This window comes from Schistocerca cancellata, chromosome 1, assembly GCF_023864275.1.
Source record: "Schistocerca cancellata isolate TAMUIC-IGC-003103 chromosome 1, iqSchCanc2.1, whole genome shotgun sequence".
Taxonomy (NCBI): domain Eukaryota; kingdom Metazoa; phylum Arthropoda; class Insecta; order Orthoptera; family Acrididae; genus Schistocerca; species Schistocerca cancellata.
In genome coordinates, this window is record NC_064626.1 from 178,300,393 (window position 1) to 178,319,164 (window position 18,772).

Consider the following 18,772-nt stretch of genomic DNA (forward strand, 5'->3'; position numbering starts at 1 on the left):
ACACACACACACCCTTGATCACTAGCTTCTCATATTGCTTTCATTTATTGTCAGTTATAGCCTGTAGTTCTTTATTTACCAGTTTCATCAAATTCCAGGAAATCTGCATACTGTTTGATAGATTATTTTTGCAAAATTGTTGACATTACATCATTTTATGATTCTTGAAAAATTCAAGATTTAGAAGCATAGCTTTTACGAGTGGTTCAAAGTCGAAGAAATATGTTGAGCTTGTTTCTGCTGCTGTGTTAGTACAGGAGAATTTAAAGATTTTAAGTTTCCAGCATGAAAAAGCTGCATATTCTGTATTCAGTCAGAAAAGTTTTCTTGCCTCCATTGTCTGCAAATCTTCCTGAGTTATGGAGCTGCTGGTGGTTCTATGTAGGCGGTGTTTGCCAGTTGGATCCCAGAGATCACCGAGTTGGCTGGCAACCGCTGCAAATACGGAGGGCAATACAAGCGGGAACGTGGACGGAGGTACTCGCGTAATGTCATAGACATTCGTTACACAATTACTTGAAGCCTTCCCAGTTTTTCAGTATGATCTTTTACAATATTTTTGATAAACTAAACACCTTTTATAGAAGGGTTTTGTGAATGATTTGATTTAAATTAGGCTTGAATTTTAATACAGATATTAATGACTGTCCATCTACCACTGTAGCCAATGCAGGTACATGATAGTATGTAATGGTTTCTTGGTGGCATGCCTTGATTGATATCAGAATGTTTTCATACTAGGCTTTCTCTGGGTTCTGAGGGCCTGTTGCTACATAGAGTAGAGTTGATATCATGCTAGTCCACTGCGGCTGATTTAATATTCCTGTAGAATGCACTCACTGCCTTATTAATCGCTTTAGATATTCAAAATACACCCCTCACTTACTGTAATTTTATTATTTGTTGTTTTCTGCACTAGTGGTGCTACATTAACACTCTTCCGAGACATATAGTGTCCCTCTTTGTAAGATTGCTAAAGAAAGCAATCCGGGATACAGCTATGTTTATTAAAAGATATCGTATCTCAGCAGTGATAGCTGAAAGCCTACAGAAGCAGTTCATATCATTCAAATGAGCCAGGTGTCACCATGGCTGTACACCAAGAAACATTGGCTCGTTGGTGGATGTGATGCAATTACCTTACTTACCTAAATGCAGGTTATGTGTTTGCTAGATAGATAGTGTTGTAGGAAGACATAGCACATTCTGTGATAAAGTGCACAGTTGTACTGCCACTGTTTTGGTGTCTTAGCAAACACATCATTGTGATTGGGTAATTATGGTACATGTTATTTGCGAAAGCTAAATCTTGGAATGTGCTTGCTGAAGGAAAATAACTTTGTGCCTGGAGCTAACAAGCCATGGTTTCTGTGTGTGTGTTATAGTTTTAACAGTAATTGATAACCAAACAACATGATTCCAAGGTATATGATGAGAACTTTTCTATTTGCCAAAAGCTGGCACCTGTGTCCCAGAAGAAGCACTTACATTGCTTTCCGTGTTCCACTATAAAATCTAGTCTTTTCAGTCTCTTGTATCATTCATTCAATTGTCATTATTCATTCGAGTGTTTTTGTGTCTTGTTCTGTTTTATCCCTTCATGCCATGACGACCCCCGTGTATAGGCCATTTTCGCAAGTTGTATCCCCGAGATTATTGATCTGATTGGGACTAGACCCAAGTACGGCGGCACCTTGAAGAACGAACGCGGCAGAAGGTGAGACAATTAGCCTAACAAGTCTGTCGAGAAAAGAAAGAAAAATTATTAAGGAGTTCTTTTGTCCAAATGCTTCTGTATCTTTACTAGTTAATATTAAATTTCATTTCATAAATAAATAAAAATTAATTTTGATCATGTTATAATGAAATAGCAAATTATCATCATATGTCACAGTATTTTAGCTTGCTCAGCAACCATGTTATTGGAAATAACTCCTTTCATTAATCATATGATGCAGTGACTAAGGATAAAAATCTGTCATTTAAACAGTGTTATAAATATATCCTCCACTTTGATGATTGTTGTGGTAATCATTGTTTTAATCTGACTTTTCCTGATGTTGCTATTATTTTAGTTTCCTTATAATTTTTCCTCTGATAAGATGCAAACCAACCCTTGTTCATTTGTATCTAGTGCTAATTGATTGTTGCATTCTTTAGCCAACAGTGATCCCGTCCAGTGGCAGATCTGAGTTCATGAAATGCTATAAATTCTCAGATTTGTGTATGTGGTGCCAAACTGTCATATTCTGTTGTAGCAGCAAAGAGACACGTTTTGAAATTTTGTGCTTTATCTAGTATTTATTGTATCCATATTATGTCCACAATTAATGGCCCAAAGAAAGCAATTTTTCAAAAATATATTCATCATAATTCTCTTGTAACTTGAAATTCTTTCAGTGACAGGCAATGTCTTTTGGATAGGAATATAATTAGTTTAAATCCATTATATGACTTTAAATGTGCAAGAAAAATATTTTAAGGACAAAAAATGGTTCCCACAATAGTCTGTGATTGCTACACATCTGCTACAGAAGAATTAAAGATTAAAGATCAAAATGTTGTATATTACACTTTCTCTATCAATGCATTATGGCAACAGGATGTACCCATCCCACTGCCTCTACAGCTACTTTGTCGTACTGTTGTTAGCAGAAGAATTTTGACAACAGTTTCATTTACAGGTTAGATGCTTAAACTGCAGGTCTGCTCCCCATTTGGGGCTTATATTGTGAGCACCACGTGATCAAACTTATGAGTAGTACCTAACAGTAATCACATAGGTGGTTTCTTTCTTCATGCACGTTGCTTGTGTTCATGTTGAAAGGAGATAAATGATATCTTTAATGAAGTTCTTTTTTTCACAGTTAAGGTCGGTTGATAGTAAAGTTTTTGTCTGTTATTTACAACTTACTGTGGTTTTGTGTATTCAGAGGATATTGAGAATCATAAATTAAGCATGATCTGTTTTTGTATATGTTTTCTCATATTTTCATTGCTGTAAATGACACATTTTTTACCAGTAACATCTGTGAAACATGTTAATTATTGATTGATATACCTGAAAACTAATGGTCTCCAGGACTAAAAAGCAAATTGTAGTGGATACTATTGAACATAACAATAAATAAAAGTACAGTATAATACTTTAGTTCATATTATTTTTCGCACTGTGTTTGATAAAATATTTCAAAACATTCATAAAGGTGGAAAATTTGTGTTTTTGATGTACATTTGATTGAAAATGAGAATGGAACTGATCATACATACTTTGCTGTTATGTCTGGGAAGAAGTGCATAACTTCTTCATATGCTTTCATCCAGTTTACTCCTCATGATAAAGCTGGTTTTGTGTTTGTCTTCCACGATTTCATCATTTAGATTAACAAGTTGAATTTTGCAAGTCTGAAACACAAAGTTTCTTTTGCACATTAGTATGTGAGAACATTCTGATTTTAATGCCTAATATACTGAAGTGCTGTACTGTATGCTAGAAAAATTACTGATATAGTAATTATCAGAGGAATGCTTTCATTGTTAAAGTTAACTGTGACAGAAAATTACTTCCTGCCACTTAACAGAAAATGTGGTAAATTTATATTTGCGTTCATACAGCAGGATAATGTTCAGTTATCTGATAATGGATTAACACTAAAAGAAAATATTTTATTTAAACATTACTGCTACCAATAAATAGCAGACAAAATATAAGACAGTAATTTTTCAGTGAAGGTTTAACCTAGGAAAGAATTTTAAAATATTTGATTTAAGAAATGGAGAGTGGTTTACAACTAAAATTTTAGATCTAATAATTAATTTACTCTCTAAAAAATGAATGTATTCAGATGAACTCTGGTGTATGTACCAACATTAAAAGCAATCAGAATATCTAATATGACTTCCCTGAAACCGTTTTGAGCAGACATTTGAGTTTGGGTTATACAGCTCAAGCAGGAAGGACTACAATATTTTCTCGGAAGTGTGCTTAGCTGTGTTATGTCATACTGACATTAATGCCACCATGGCAAAATAAGTTTTAACTAGCGTAGAGTGAAGCTGTTAGGGTAGGTTGTGGCTCTGTTTCCAAAACTATTTAACAGTGTTTATCTTTTGCCAAAGAGCATAGTATTCACAGAATAGTTTGGCTAGTGAAAGAATGAAAAGCTAATTTTTTAGTGTAGCATGGTAAAATATTTTAGGCTCAATTAACTTCAATCATTAGTTTTAGCAACCTTCACCCTTTTCCCAGAATTGCAGGTTATTAGTGGTAGGAGCCATATTGCATGTATTAACTTTGCTTGATTGATATATATATATAGGCAGCTATCTTGAATTTTTGAAAACTGAAGTGGAATTAACAGCTTAGCATGCAAAAACTGCAGCTTTTGCAGTGCACATTTGGCTAAGCATAGTCTTTAACTATCTTTCATCAAACCTCAGTCATTGGTTGGATGTTAATTATCATAATTATAATGTGCCATATACCTTACTGCCTTCAGGTTGATGTAACTGTGCTGTGAAGTACTGATGTAAATGTCTTGACTGTGCTTTTGCACCCACTCCAGTCACAAGGACAGCAGGTATATGGTGCATTAGGAACTGGTCTTAATTTTGTAGATTCAGAATAAAAAGAAAGACATTTTTGCACTACAGTGTCTTTGCACAGGATTGTACATTTCAGAATGTTGAACAGTATGAATTACTGCTAACTATTATTAAAAGGAATTTCCATGTTAAGGTTGTTTATGTGAAAGTTTCACAGTTTTGTGTCATATAATATTCTGTTATTTGATTATTCAGCCTACTCTGTGGGAGGCATATGTACCATGGTGAAGCCATTGACCAAACATGACACACATAGCTTTGTTTCAATTATTTGTTTTATCTTAAAGTCAAAGGACAAAAAACCCTCATAAACTGAGCAACTCAGAAAAGATATGAGGAGTTGATAATTTAACTGTGAGTATGTGAGGTCACCTCCAAGCTACTCACTGTGACATTGAAAATTTTTATCAGATTTGCTCTATCACATTAAATTACTAAATATTATATTAAACAAACAAAACAAAAAATATCTTACTGAATTTTTGTTTGTAAAATACAAATATTTGTTATGTAGAAGCTTAGTTAACTGTGTTTTGTGAAAATGAAGTATGATCTCTGAAAGCATGAAGTAACATTGATTTTTTAAGAGGGCAAGAAGTGATGAAGGTTAAATACTATTCATAAATTAGTAAATGTTTTACATTCCAACTGGATGAGTATTATTTGTTTGTGGAATTAGCTGGTTGTTGACTCAGTTACTGCAGAAAGTGTAGGTTTATGTATCATGCTAAATAACAGTAGTGTCCAATATGTGATACATAGTTCCATGAGACTAAGTTTATACTGAACTTTTCTTTTAATGTTTCATTGCTCTGCTTCAATTTTTCCCATGCTATTTTCAATATATTCCTCCTATATATTTTACTTGCCTTACTTGTGGAATATTTTCCATAATTCTTTTTCAAAATGGTTGCCGTTTTTGTTAAGCCAGTCATACACATCAATTTTTACATCTTTTATGAGCACTTATCTCATTGTTCTCATTTAAGTTGTTGAGTCTTCTGCTTTCCCTTCTGTCAACTTTTCATCACCCATACATTTTCCTTTCTTGTTTTACTGGCTATCACTTTTCCTGCTCAGGTAAACACTCCTCTAAATGTAAATGAGCAGAAACAATGTTCATTAAAGTTGTTCGCTACTTTCCCTTCTTTGAGATTATGTATTTGAAACTCTTGGTATAATTTTATAACTACATAATCATCATGTTGTTTGGTCAGGTTTCATTTAGATTGTTTAACCATTAGTATGTTACATACGTTCCATTAGCATTCAGTCATAGGATGAATGTATGATTCACATTCATTGCTAGTTTATTTTCATTTGGATAGTAAATTAATTTTCTGCTGCAATTAATTTGCAATTCAAATATTCAAATTCCCTTACATTTCTGTGGTTGATGCAACCATGTAAGAAAAAGGTTAAAAAGTGAGAAATTGTGGTTATTTATAATTACTACAATTATTGAAGTAGGTTTTAGCAAAGTCCACAATCCATTAATTGATACATGATTGGAAAATAGCTATAAATAGCTCTAAATGATAAGTTTTATTATGCTAAAAATGTTTTCAGTATTAAGTATGTCAGTTTTAATGTTGATTAAAAACTAAGAGCACACTACTTCACAGAATTCCATTGGAAAACTCTGATCAAATAGTAGATGTGCACTTTCAAGGCTGCTGCTGTTCAATTCTCAACTGAATATTTGAGCTCATTTCTTGGTTAATGAATTTTAGTGTCTTTTAACAGTTGAGAGACATACCTTTTCTAAGGAGTGTGTTTCCTTAAGCTTTAAATGTGGTTTGTAAACCATACTTTATATTGGCCACTCAGGGATAGTCTCAGAGGTACCAGTCATAGTGTTATATTTTTTGTATTAGATCTACAACTTTGCTTCTGCTGTTACTTCTTGGGAGTTTGAGGCTTTATTGTGAAAAACATAAAACAACTTTGATTCAGAGATTGGCCATTGCTGGCCACAACTTTCTCCCTTATTTCGAGCACTATATAAATCCCATAGCAGAAGAACTGGGCTTCTTTTGAGGAGATCTGTGAATTGATCAAATTTTGCACTTGTTCATATGACCAAAAGAGCTGGTCAGCCAGAATGATCAATGTCTTGAGAATAAGACATGTGGGGCTGGAGTTCTCATTTCAATGTTTCCAAGTATATTTTGATGTTTTTTGTGACATATAGTCAAGCATTGCCATGCTGCAAAATCAGCTTTTCATGTATATCACTGTATTGTGGCTGGCTGGCTCAAATGCATCAATTGCTTTTGATAACAATCTGCAGTGATTATTTCCATCTGTTTAAGTAACTGCAAAAACCTTCTCCCTTCCACCGCCATTCCAGGCTTCAATGTCAAAATCACCATTATTGTTGTACTGCAGCCATTCTCAGCATGTTCTGTCACTAATGGTTGCCTCACCATAGGTCTTAACCAGCATTTTGTGAACCTTAACCACAGATTTCTTCATGTTAAAGCAGAAAATTAAAAGTTTCCACAAATGATGAGAACTAGGCTCCTCAGTTGGCGTATTCAGTCGAGAATAACTTTATAATGGAATCACAAATCACCTAAGATTTTGATGGCGTCATGTTTCCAAATACCTTAAGCTTATTTTTTTACACTTCAACCTATCATCTGCCCTACCACTTGCCCACTTCTGCCATCTGTTGCAAAATGGTGGATGCACAGTTGCAGATCTAATAGTTTTCCTATTGGCTGGTTCTGTTAAAGTTTATGAGCAAGAAATTTGAGGAATAATTTGTCAAGAATGTCTACTAAAGGAATTTTCTCCAAAAAGACCATCATAAACATAAATAGTGATACATGGAGTCACATTAAGTAGGTTAGCCATTTACCAAATTTGGGGTGTCAGTTGAAAGCTGTATGGAAATACTGATAGTGATTATCAAGTTGGGAACAAAGTGGTAGATAATCAGTTGCTCATATCACTGGTTGGAGCTTCGATAACAAACACATATATGATAATTTATGTGAGGGTGAGGTTTATATTTTGGAGTATGCCAACCCCCCCCCCCCCCTTCCCCCTTCCCATGCCCCCCCCCCTCCCCCCCACACACACACAAATTAGAGCTAGGTATCACACTGGATGAAAGCAAAAAAAAACTGGTCTGATAACAGCTTATCTTTATGTTTTTGAGTGGTGTGGTGATAACTAAAATGTTAGTGAAAATGCAAGATTAGCTCTTATGATAACTTTACGTTATTGGCTATATAAGCTTATGATGTATTTACCTCAGTGTTATCCCTCGAAGGAAGATCACTGAGGCGGAATCATTTGCCTGGTGTTTGTAGTTTTCTGCTGGTGATTCCCTGTTTGGTGTTCAACAGTAACTGGCTAACATTGGTGCACTCCACCTCCCCTGGTATCTCATTTCGAAGTCCAAAATTTGCTTGTCTAAGTATTCTCTCTGCTCATTGGTTATGGCACCACAGTTGTTGGGAAAGAAATCCAAATGGCAATCTAGGAAACGTAACTTTAAGGATGTGTTGCACTTAAGTGTATTGTAGCAGTTCGGAAGATTTGCCACAAGATGCTTGTAGTTTTCAGCCCTTTTATTTCCCAAAAAGTTTGTTGACACTTGAAGAAAGCCAACTTTTCATCATCTGTCAGGAAGGTGTTGAAAAGCTCATCCTTGTACAGCTTGTGTATCTGGTAACTGCCGAAAATCCCCTCTTTTGTTTTTGCCTCCCTAAGATGTGGAAATTTCTTGTGCAGATAGAGAAATGCTTCCCCAGTTTTTTGTCTGTGGCCCTAATGGAGATTTTCTTAGGCCCAATTTCACATTAAGAGCAGGGAGAATTATGTTCCAGGCTTTGAAGGTATTTTGTTCATAATGTACTGAGATCCTGGTTCAAGTGATTGACTTTTATTTATTTATTTAGATTTTATATGTGGAGTCATCAATATGATGGCTTGTAGGCAATCTTTCTTTTTATATGAAGTGCTTTGGTGCAGCTTTTTCAGAGGCACAGGAAGCAACATAATTTGGTGTAGCCATGTTGTATCCCAAGTAATACGCCTATAACTTTTCAGGTCCTCAGAAAACTGCCATTTAAACTTGTCATAGTTCAGTTGCAGTTACAATTGTTTCATGTTATGATATTCTTTCAAGTACGGTGCAAACCCAATCAGAATCGATGGTAACATGTTACCATTGTGCAGTAGCTCACACTTGAGACTTACTTCGGGGGAGTTGATGAACAACCTCTACTGATCACTTTTGTAGTCAATGCTCATAGCTACTATTAGTCCCTGTACATCACTACAAAATATCTAGTTCTTTTCTTCTTCAAAAAATGGAAGGAATGGCATAGGTGGTTACAGAACATAGAGACACTTTCTGTCTCATCAAGACAATTCCACTGTTGTAGTCTTGATGCCAACAATTCTGCATTACCTTTTGGAAATTCCAGATTTCTCACGAGGTCATTAAGTTCATACTGTGTTATTTTGTGAATCTTTTTGCACTCATCATTACAAACAAAATCAGGACCTTTCAAAGAACTGGTTTTTGAAAGTGATGGTGTAGCACCATTATCACTATGCCTCGTCATTATCACAATCGGGTGTGGCAGGAACAGGCAGCCTGTCTCTGGTCCTTTGACTGACTGTATGTTTGGATATGTCAAGGAAGACTTTCTCTTCTTAGAAATACCCTGTGTCAATGGAGTTGTAATTCAAAAGTAACAGTCATTCACATGGTTTGGTGATTCTTGCCAGATCACAGGCATAGCAAAGCCCATGAAAGGTCTTTTGCAATTCAACCACAGTTGAAGACTCGAGACACAAGATATGCAACATACATGCATGTCCTGGTCCCTGATTTCACTGCTAAAGTATAGTCATCTTCCTGATATATGGCAGTCTTGGCCTCCTTGGCGATTTCAGTCTAACCTGTCCGCAAATGAAGCAAAAATTGTCAGCACTGTTTACACATTTGTCAGGCAAATTGAATCACAGGAACTACAAGGACCACATCCACCTATGCTTAAATGAAGCATGTTCTGTACTTCCTTCTTGTTCCATTCCCCTTGTTGCTACAAGCCTGAGATATGAGATAAAAATAGCGACAAAATACACACAGCTATTGTTGCCTCAAAGTTCATCACTGTGTCTACTATTAGTGGAATTTTGAAGCATGATGGGAAGGGGTTGACAGTGAATGCTAATAAAATATAATTATAATGAAATATGCCACCCCCCTCCCTTTTAACTTGGAAGTGAGAGCCAATTCAAGTTTATCATTGTCGTTTTCATTATCAGCATAATCAATATAGTTAACAAACATTATTTAATCCCAGTTACGTTTTCACTGTTGGCTAGTATAATGTACGAGACAACAATGTGAAGTTCATTGTGCTAACCTTTTTTTGGTCAAAAGAGAGATATGATTGAAAAGTAATTAGACTTGACTGTGTCCAGAGCTTTCATAAATCAGAAAGGCTTTTTATGGCACTAAAAGAATGCAGTCACATACATGCTGTCAATTTCAACTACATTTATTCTGTTTCTGCTGTCATACATAAACAGTATTAAACAGTTATTGTTTGAAAAACACTTATGAATGGCTCTTTGATGCTATCATTGCTCCTTAGTACATTGCATCTTTAGTGAACAGCATGTTTCCAAAAATAGTATCTTTAAAGATAATCTTTTACCAGAACTTCTTATTCCTTCTTTGTTACATCCTAATCAGAAACATGATTACTTTGTACGAATGACATATACATTGATAGACAATAGTGGGCATACACTACTGCATAGTGATGGCGTCTTCTGGTACCATTGTTCTAGCTGCAACCATCTAGGGTGAGAAGTTTAACTTATTTACACTAATATTCTCACAACACAGTTCATGCTATAACAAGTCATATAAGATAGAGATTTTCATCCTGTCCTGAAATCCTTACACTGCCAGTGATTTCCTTGCTGCAGTTATAGGGTTCTCAGTATCTTGATGCTTCTGACTGTTATGTAGTTAATTTTGAGAATTGATGTTGGCTGCTTGCAGTTTTAGATTCCCTCTGAAATATTTCATGAACATGAACTCATCTGCACAGGAAACTTTTTATGTGATATATGTTACCTTTTTCTTTGAACAAGAACTTGGAGGGGACAGAAACTACTGCTGTCACTTTGAACAGTGATTTCTGTAATTGTTGAGGATAGTTCATCATTCTTTTTATATGTCAACTACCTGCATACACTTTTGTATGTTATGTGCATGCATGTGCACATTTTCCTGTGCTGAAAAGTATTTTTTAGCTTCAGTGTACCTTTTTCTGTGTGTAGAACACCTAGATACTCAAGGGCTTAATTGATGTTTAGCTGAGTTTGATACAGGCAGTTGTGAAGAGAGAGGGCAGCAGACAGAAATATAAAGATTGAAAATATATTTGTATAATATCTCAGATTTTCAATGCTGAATCAATCGAAAATTGAATGATACATTTAAACATGAGAAACTTTTTATTTATTATATATCAGTAGCAAGTCAGTGCTTAAGTGTGTTCATGGTATTATAGAATTAACTGATGATCTTGTACTTCCGACAGGCATATTGTAGTGTGTGGCCACATAACATACGAGTCGGTATCCCACTTTCTTAAAGACTTTCTCCACGAAGACCGAGAAGATGTGGATGTTGAAGTAGTCTTCTTGCACAGGTAAGAAAATTGTTTTTATACTCTACAACTTTAACTTAACCTTTAAGAATTAGTCTGTTAGCTGGAGTTTAATCAGTAAGTCTAGTTTTAATTAAGATATAAGAATAAGGAGTAACTTTATTTTCACAAATGTATCTAAGATTAATGGTTTTTATGTTTCTCAAAAGGGACAGAGAGGAAAGAAACAATGAAATAGTCTGTTATTATAATTATTATTATTACTTCTGCAGATAGTTACAAATGTAATGTGTACTATCTCATTTCTCCATATTAACCTCTGCAGTTTGATGTCTTTTGATGTTTCATTAAAAACTGGCAAATTTGATTGTTACACAAGTATAAGCAGAATAAGAAAATAATAAAATATTCAGAACACTTCAGAAGTTAAATTTTTAACTTAAACTTTTTTAATTAAAAGTACTAATTATAAAATAGAAAGAAAATATAAACATACTCTTTTCTGTTTTATAGTAATTATTTTTTCCCATGTCACAATAGTGATGCTGTTATGGCATTGACTGCTTCATTGTTCCTTCTGTAATATTTCACTCTGTACTGGATATTTTAAAGGGAGTTTTTGTTGTGGTCGACCTTCCTCCTTTGTAAAACAACAGAATATTATACACTTCTGCTATCCAAACCTTCACTTTTGCATTTCACAAAAGTTGGCGATCACACCTTAAAAATGAGATAGTAAGATGAACTCTACATTTTCAAGAAAAATATAAAGTGATTGGTGATAACCAAAATTCTATTAGTTCCAAGTCAATTAGAGCTTCAATGTAATCATTCTTTTGTGATTCACTATGTATATTGCAGTGTTAAAACCTTGGCTGTGCCAGTGCTTTCCACTCAAGCAAGTTAAATCTATTATTGTGAAAGCTTGGAATTCACACTAGCACCATTTCTTCCTTCATGTATAATTTGTACATTGCGGTCATTTTCTGATTCGAAAGTACACCTCTCTGTTTTCACATGGAAGTCTTGTTATTGTTATTCACTGTTAATGTAACATTCAGGAAATCCAAGGATAAATGAGGTTCTCAGTTGTTGTAACAATGCCAGATATTATTAGCCCAAGTTTGTGATCTTCCTAAGTATGTGGCTCCTCTAGCAAAGAGACCTTACCTTGGTTTCTATGTATAAATGACATTTTTGTGACAACCAGCTTAGTTATTTCTCTAACTTTATCTCTATTTCTCTAACTTTATCTGTATTTCTCTAACTTTATGTGATTCCTTAAAGTTAGACCCTGTGTGCCACTTATTTAAACATTCATAAAAAGAGTTGAAAACAGTGTAAGTCTCATTTTCTTTTTTCATCTACACACCCTTGAAACTGCATTCTGTTTTGGTGATGATATCTGTAAATGTTTTGCCTAAAATATCTTTGCTTCTTTGAAACCGTATAGACATTGTTAGAGGTAAAGTAATATTTGCTTCCAGGTTTAATAGGACATTTGATATTTTATATAAAAATTCTTGTACATATTTATGTGGATTCATTTCTGTTAACCATACGCAATGAAGATGTACTACCCTCAACTAGAGTTTACATTTCTTTTATCAGATGACAGAATGTCTCAGTTTGATAGCTTTTGTATCTGGTAGCCTTCATGTGTGTTCATCTGTTTGGGTGTATGTAGGTGATTTTTATGTTTTTGATTGGTTGCAATTTCAGTCATACAAGGAAAGGTCGAAAAGTAACACCCAATAATTTTATGACCAAATTGCTTAACAAAAAAAGGTCATAAATGGACTTACATCTTGTACCTACTTTTCTACATAGTCACCAATGTTCTCAAAACATTACTCCTATTGTGGTACCAGTTTCAATATGCCCTGTTTGTAGAAATCCATTTGGTTGGAGTATAAACATTTGTGGAATGGTGATTTTACTTCCACATCTGTTGCAAACTGTTGGCTGGCCAAGAATTTATTCATGGGATTAAAGTCTCATGGTGCAAGGTCCAGAATGTATGGTGAATGCTGGATCACTTTTCACCCAAATTTGGCAGTTTTCTTATGAACAGGAGCAGCAACATGGGGGTAAGCTTTGTTACGAAGAAGTTTTACACCAACGGCATTAATGTTGTGACATCTGTCACATAGGGTACAATGCAACTTAATCAAAGTTTTATTGTAGGCTGAAGCATTCACAGTGGTTCTGTGCATATCCCAGAACACTGTCATAAGCACTTTCGTAGCAGGCTGAATCATTTTGAATTTTATTCATACTCGGGAACCAGCATGTTTCCACTCTGTAGAGGCCTGCTTGGATTTGGCTTTATAGTAGTACACTCACATCTTATAATCAGTAAGTCATGCCCTTCTGCACTATAACACATTAAGTGATCCAAGCTTGTCATCATTCACTGGCTCTTATGGTTGTCTGTCAGGTTCTCAGGCATCCAGCAAGCACTGATTTTATGAAATGTAAACATGTTATGAACGATATTTTACACTGCTCCATTGGAAATATTGAACTGCTGCAATAAGGTTTGCAGTTGCACATGCTGGTCATCAAAATTTCTGCCTCACTGGCTTCAACAGTCTGCGGTATTGCAGCTGTTAGCAATCGCCTGGAATGTGGCTAAGCCCTATGGTTCACATGACCCTCTCTGAAGAATTCATACCACCTGGAGACATTGCTTTGGTCCATGCAGTCATTCCCACACATCCCATTCATGCCCCTCTCAATTTTGCTTGGTTTATGCTCTTTGGCCCACAAATATCGAACTACACTTTGCTGCTCTCCACAAGTTGATGACAGTAACATGTGCACCATGTTTGTTTTGTAGTTCAGATGCACATGAAAACAAAATACCCTCTGTAGCTCAAACTTCAAACTGTATCATCATGAAACTTCAACATTCCAGCTTCAATACCATGGAGAAAAATTATTATTTTGTGTTACTTTCCAAGCATCCCTCATATTAACTGTTTTACACACAGTTCTTTGAGTTCTGTGAAATTGTTTCCCAAGCTAACTTAAAAGCTGGTACATAATTTTAGTGAAATTGGAAATTTGTGCACTAAAATTGAAGTGTGATTTCTGGTGTGCATTGATCTGCTTACTAACTGCCAGCACCGAACCTGTAGTTTTGTTTGTAGTAGCACACTGTCATTTTGTTGATTCTTGAATCAACCACTCTCTTACTGCATCACTAGTAATACTGACATCTGAATTATCGTTCACCATAATTAAGGTTGTAAATCTGCTGGAAACCCATATAACATGAGTCCCTCTACCAAATTGTAATCAGTTTTCTTACCAGTGCTTCAAATTTGTTCAGTAGTATAAGTGACTTAACTTTTGACATATGAGCTTCCATATTTTTCTCAGAAGCAAAATGTATGTTAATCAATCAGTATAGTAGCCCAATAAACGAAATAAACTTTTATCTTTGAACACTTTGAACATATTATAAATTTTGGCATGCTTATTAAGGGGTATTTGCTGAACTAAGTGTTGGGTACGCATTTGAATGTACAATTAAACATATTACGGATAATGCTGTCCGTACAGTCTTTAGACTGTTTCAGTAGCTGCAGTTGTTTTCCACAGTCCCTCAAGTTTTAGTTACAAATCAGTGATTAATTTCCACTCATTGTAGTTAGACATACTAATGAACTTTTCAAAAGTAAACAGTGATTATCCCCTCAAAGACAACTTAAGGGTGTTCAGTTATTTCAGCAAATAAACCTTAAATTTTTGTAAGCGAAAAATATTAATCAACCCTGTTGAACACACAGGGTATATGGCACTCATGAGTGTTAGTGGTGACAATTTATGCCCAGCAGATACTAACTTTCATGATTTTTTTAAAAATTTTGTCATCAGATGGTACTTCATGGATGTGGATATTTTTGTAATCTCTTCTCTTGTAATATATTCAGGGCACATAATGTTTTATTGCACAGCTGCAAAACTTGGTAGATATGCTGATACTTTATTGCAAAATCCGTTTATGCAGGAAAAGAAAAACAACATTAGTTCCAGTCGTGGCCACCTGGTGCATATCTAGTGCTGTACACTGTTTGTTTGATGGTATGTTCATTTGTCCAAGAATCATTTCAGTATATTGTTTGTACATATGACATAGGACAGTGGTAAAACTAGTTAATTTACAATACAGTAGTCATTTTGACTACATTATTGACATAATCAAAATGCAAAATGATGTAGGTTGGTGTACTACATTTCATCTACATGTGATAAAGCAGTCATTAAGTGGGATGGCATGATAAGCTCAACATAAACTTTATTATGAATTGACAATTACTAAAATTTGTTAAATGATGATTAGTTATTATGATGTTCCATAAATTCAGACAAAGAATAAAGCAGTGTTCAAGCAAAAACTGTTTAAACTTTATTTTAAAGGCATTTAATGTTGGTATGCATTTTAGGTAACAAGGCAAATAATTATATGACATAGCTCCAGTATGATACACTCCTCTTGTGCATAAACTTGTATTTACTGTGTTCATGTGTAGGTTCATCTTCTGCTTAGTTTTACGTGTGTGTATATCATAGTTGTGTCTGAAGAGATTTTCCTTTTTTAAGATGCTCCCTTTTGTGAAAATTAGTATTTTGTATGTATACAAGCTAGACACCAGCAATATTTTGAGAGTTTTAAATAGGAGTCTACAGGAATCCTGGCATTTAGCCTTTTTTATCACCCTGATAATCTTTTTGTGTATTTTAAATGTTTTTGTTGAATATGTGGAATTCCCCCCAAAAATTATTCTGTACACAAGTAGCAACTTTATGCTACAATGGTACATTGTCAGCACTGATGAGCAGCTTGTATTCCAAGTGAGAATGCTAACAGTGTTTGTTAGTGAATTCAGTCTCTTATTTAAATCGTTTAGGTTCACCTCCCACTTCAGTTCTACCTTTGACAAATTTTTTCCATTGATAGTGAAAACTGCGTTTGCAGGATGGAGGTTTTGTGTGGTGTGGAAGTTAACTGCCACAGTTTTTTCAGAGTTCATGATGAGCCTATTGGTTCTGAACCAGTGCATTAAGGTATGCATAAGTGAGTGTCATCTGCAAAGAGTACAGTGGTTCCATCATGTACTTTACTAGCCAAGTCATTTATATACAGCAGAAATTGGACAGGTCCCAGAATTAACCCTTGTGGGATTCCATACTTGACTTTTCTCCTCATCACTGTAGACACTGGATATTTTTTGTGTTTCACTATCTTTGTGTTTTATTTCTGTAATCTGCTGTTGATGACTTCCATGTTGTCATTCGACAAGCCATAACGTGAGTGAACAGTGTAGCTATAGAGAAGAGAGACAGCACAGTGTTAGTGAAATGGTTTTATGTGATTGGCAGCAATTACAGTGCTGCATTGAGAGAGTATCACCAACTGAAAGGTCTGAGGACAGGCCCAATATGATTAGATGATTGAAAGAAGATGATAATGAAATCTGAAAACGTGGGTGAGTGTGGTGTGGCACCAGAAGAGGAAGGTGTCCTACCCTGGCGGAAGTTATTGAAGATGTTACTCTTGCTGTAACTGATCATGCAGTGTATGCCCTGGGTAGTGCTAGTACTTGGGCGTTTTCATGAGAATTGTCCATTCCATAGTCAGGAGTATGGAAAGTTTTGTGGTCTGTTTTACACTGGTATTTGTATGTGACCCAGATGGCGTGGCACATGAAACTTCATGACCTACAGCAACATTCCGAATGTACTCTTTGCTTTCTGGCTCAGACCAAAGTTGATGGCATGTGGCAGGGCAATATTCTATAAAGTGATGAGGCACAGTTCACACTACAGGGTGCAGTGGATACACAGAATTGCTGAATTTGGGGTAGTGTTAAACCACCTGTTGTGCACAAAGAGGCATTACACTCGCTGTATGTGAGTGTGTGATGGGATTCACAAGCACTTTTATTCTCAGTCCATTCTTCTTTTAAGAGAATGTACCCACAGGGCATGTCATGTGTATCATGACATTTGCACATGACCGAGATTCCTTGTATAACATGTGCTTCCTGCTTTGGAACAGCCACCTCATGTTGCTTGTCCTGTGAATGATCTGTTTAATGCAACTTTTCACAAACACATTACCTCCATAGGTTTTCCAGATGCGTGGCCTGCAAGATCACCTAATCTTAATCCATGTAAGTTTTGCCTCTGAGGATATCTTGTCAAACACTTTTATGAGGGACATGTTACATCTCGACCTGATCTGAAGGCTAGTATCCAGGAACAAATTGCTCAGATTCCACTGGATCTGCTGCAAGTGCCTGTTGATTGTGATGTCTTTTTGGATACAGCATCTTGTTGATGACTGGTGCTTATATTTAACAAATTTTCTAAGCTGTGGTTAGTAATAGCAACAACACTATGCCTTTCTCTCTTGTTTGACCATTTCTGCCTACATCCTGTTCCTAACCCAATACATATGGAAACATTTCAAAGCATCTTTCTTGCATTCACAGTGCCAGATTTGTACCTGGTGGCCAAAATTGGAAATATGGCTTTTTTTCTTCTTTAATTAGAACCACCTGGTACTACAAGATATCACACAAAACAACAGCTGTTAGTTTTACAACCTTGTGGAGAAGAGAGATTGCTACTCACCATGTAGAGGAGGTGTTGTGTTAGACAAGCACAATAAAAAGGAATGTTAGAAATGTTCAGCAATTGGGAAACACACACACATTCACACAAGCACAACTTATGCACACATGGCCATTGTTTTCTCCAAGCACTTATGCCCGACTGCAACTGCAGCTGAGGTGAGCACTGAAATATAGCTGAGGTAGGTAGTGGTATGGAAGGGGTGTGGGTGGGGAGGGGTAGAGGTTGCAGGGTAGTTGTGAGTGTAGATGCTAGTGTTGCCTATGGGAGCATGTAGGAACGTGGTTGGGGGGACAGAATAGGGCTGTTATATGCAACATCAGGGGACTGTTCTAAAGCAGAGGGTAGAGAAGGGGAGAGGACTACACATGTGCATTGGTGGAATAGAAGGTGTGTGTAGTACTGGAATGGAAGCAGGGCAGGGAATAGGCAGGTGGAGAATGGGAAATAGCAAAGATCAAGGCCAGGGAGGTTAGGGAACGAAGGATGTGTTGTGCAGGGAGTTCCTACTTGTGCAGTTCAGAAAATATGGTGTTATTGTTAATAATTCAAATGACACAGGCTATCAGACAGTTGTTAAAGTGGAGGGCATCATGTTGGTTGGCATTCTTGGTAACTGTGTGATCTAGTTGTCTCTTGGCCACAGTTTGGTGGTGGCCATTCATACAGACAGACAGCCTGTTGATAGAGTTGAAGTTTGGAAGTTAGGAGTCGAGGTTCTGGCAGAATTGAAGCTGTGAGGACGGGTCGTGGGTTGTGCTTGGGTAGCTTAGATGGTAGAGCACTTGCCTGCGAAAGGCAAAGGTCCCGAGTTCGAGTCTCGGTCGGGCACACAGTTTTAATCTGCCAGGAAGTTTCATATC

The 18,772-nt window shown here is 36.0% G+C and overlaps 1 protein-coding gene across 1 annotated transcript in view; it reads left to right on the forward strand.

Annotated features, from left to right (window-relative positions):
- LOC126168267 (calcium-activated potassium channel slowpoke) overlaps positions 1-18,772 on the forward strand; it is a 908,898-nt gene that overhangs the window by 226,707 nt on the left and 663,419 nt on the right. Inside the window, exons 6-7 of the mRNA XM_049920542.1 lie at positions 1,626-1,717; positions 11,193-11,303. Of these exons, the coding sequence (XP_049776499.1) occupies positions 1,626-1,717; positions 11,193-11,303 (203 nt within the window). The remainder of the gene's footprint in view (positions 1-1,625; positions 1,718-11,192; positions 11,304-18,772) is intronic.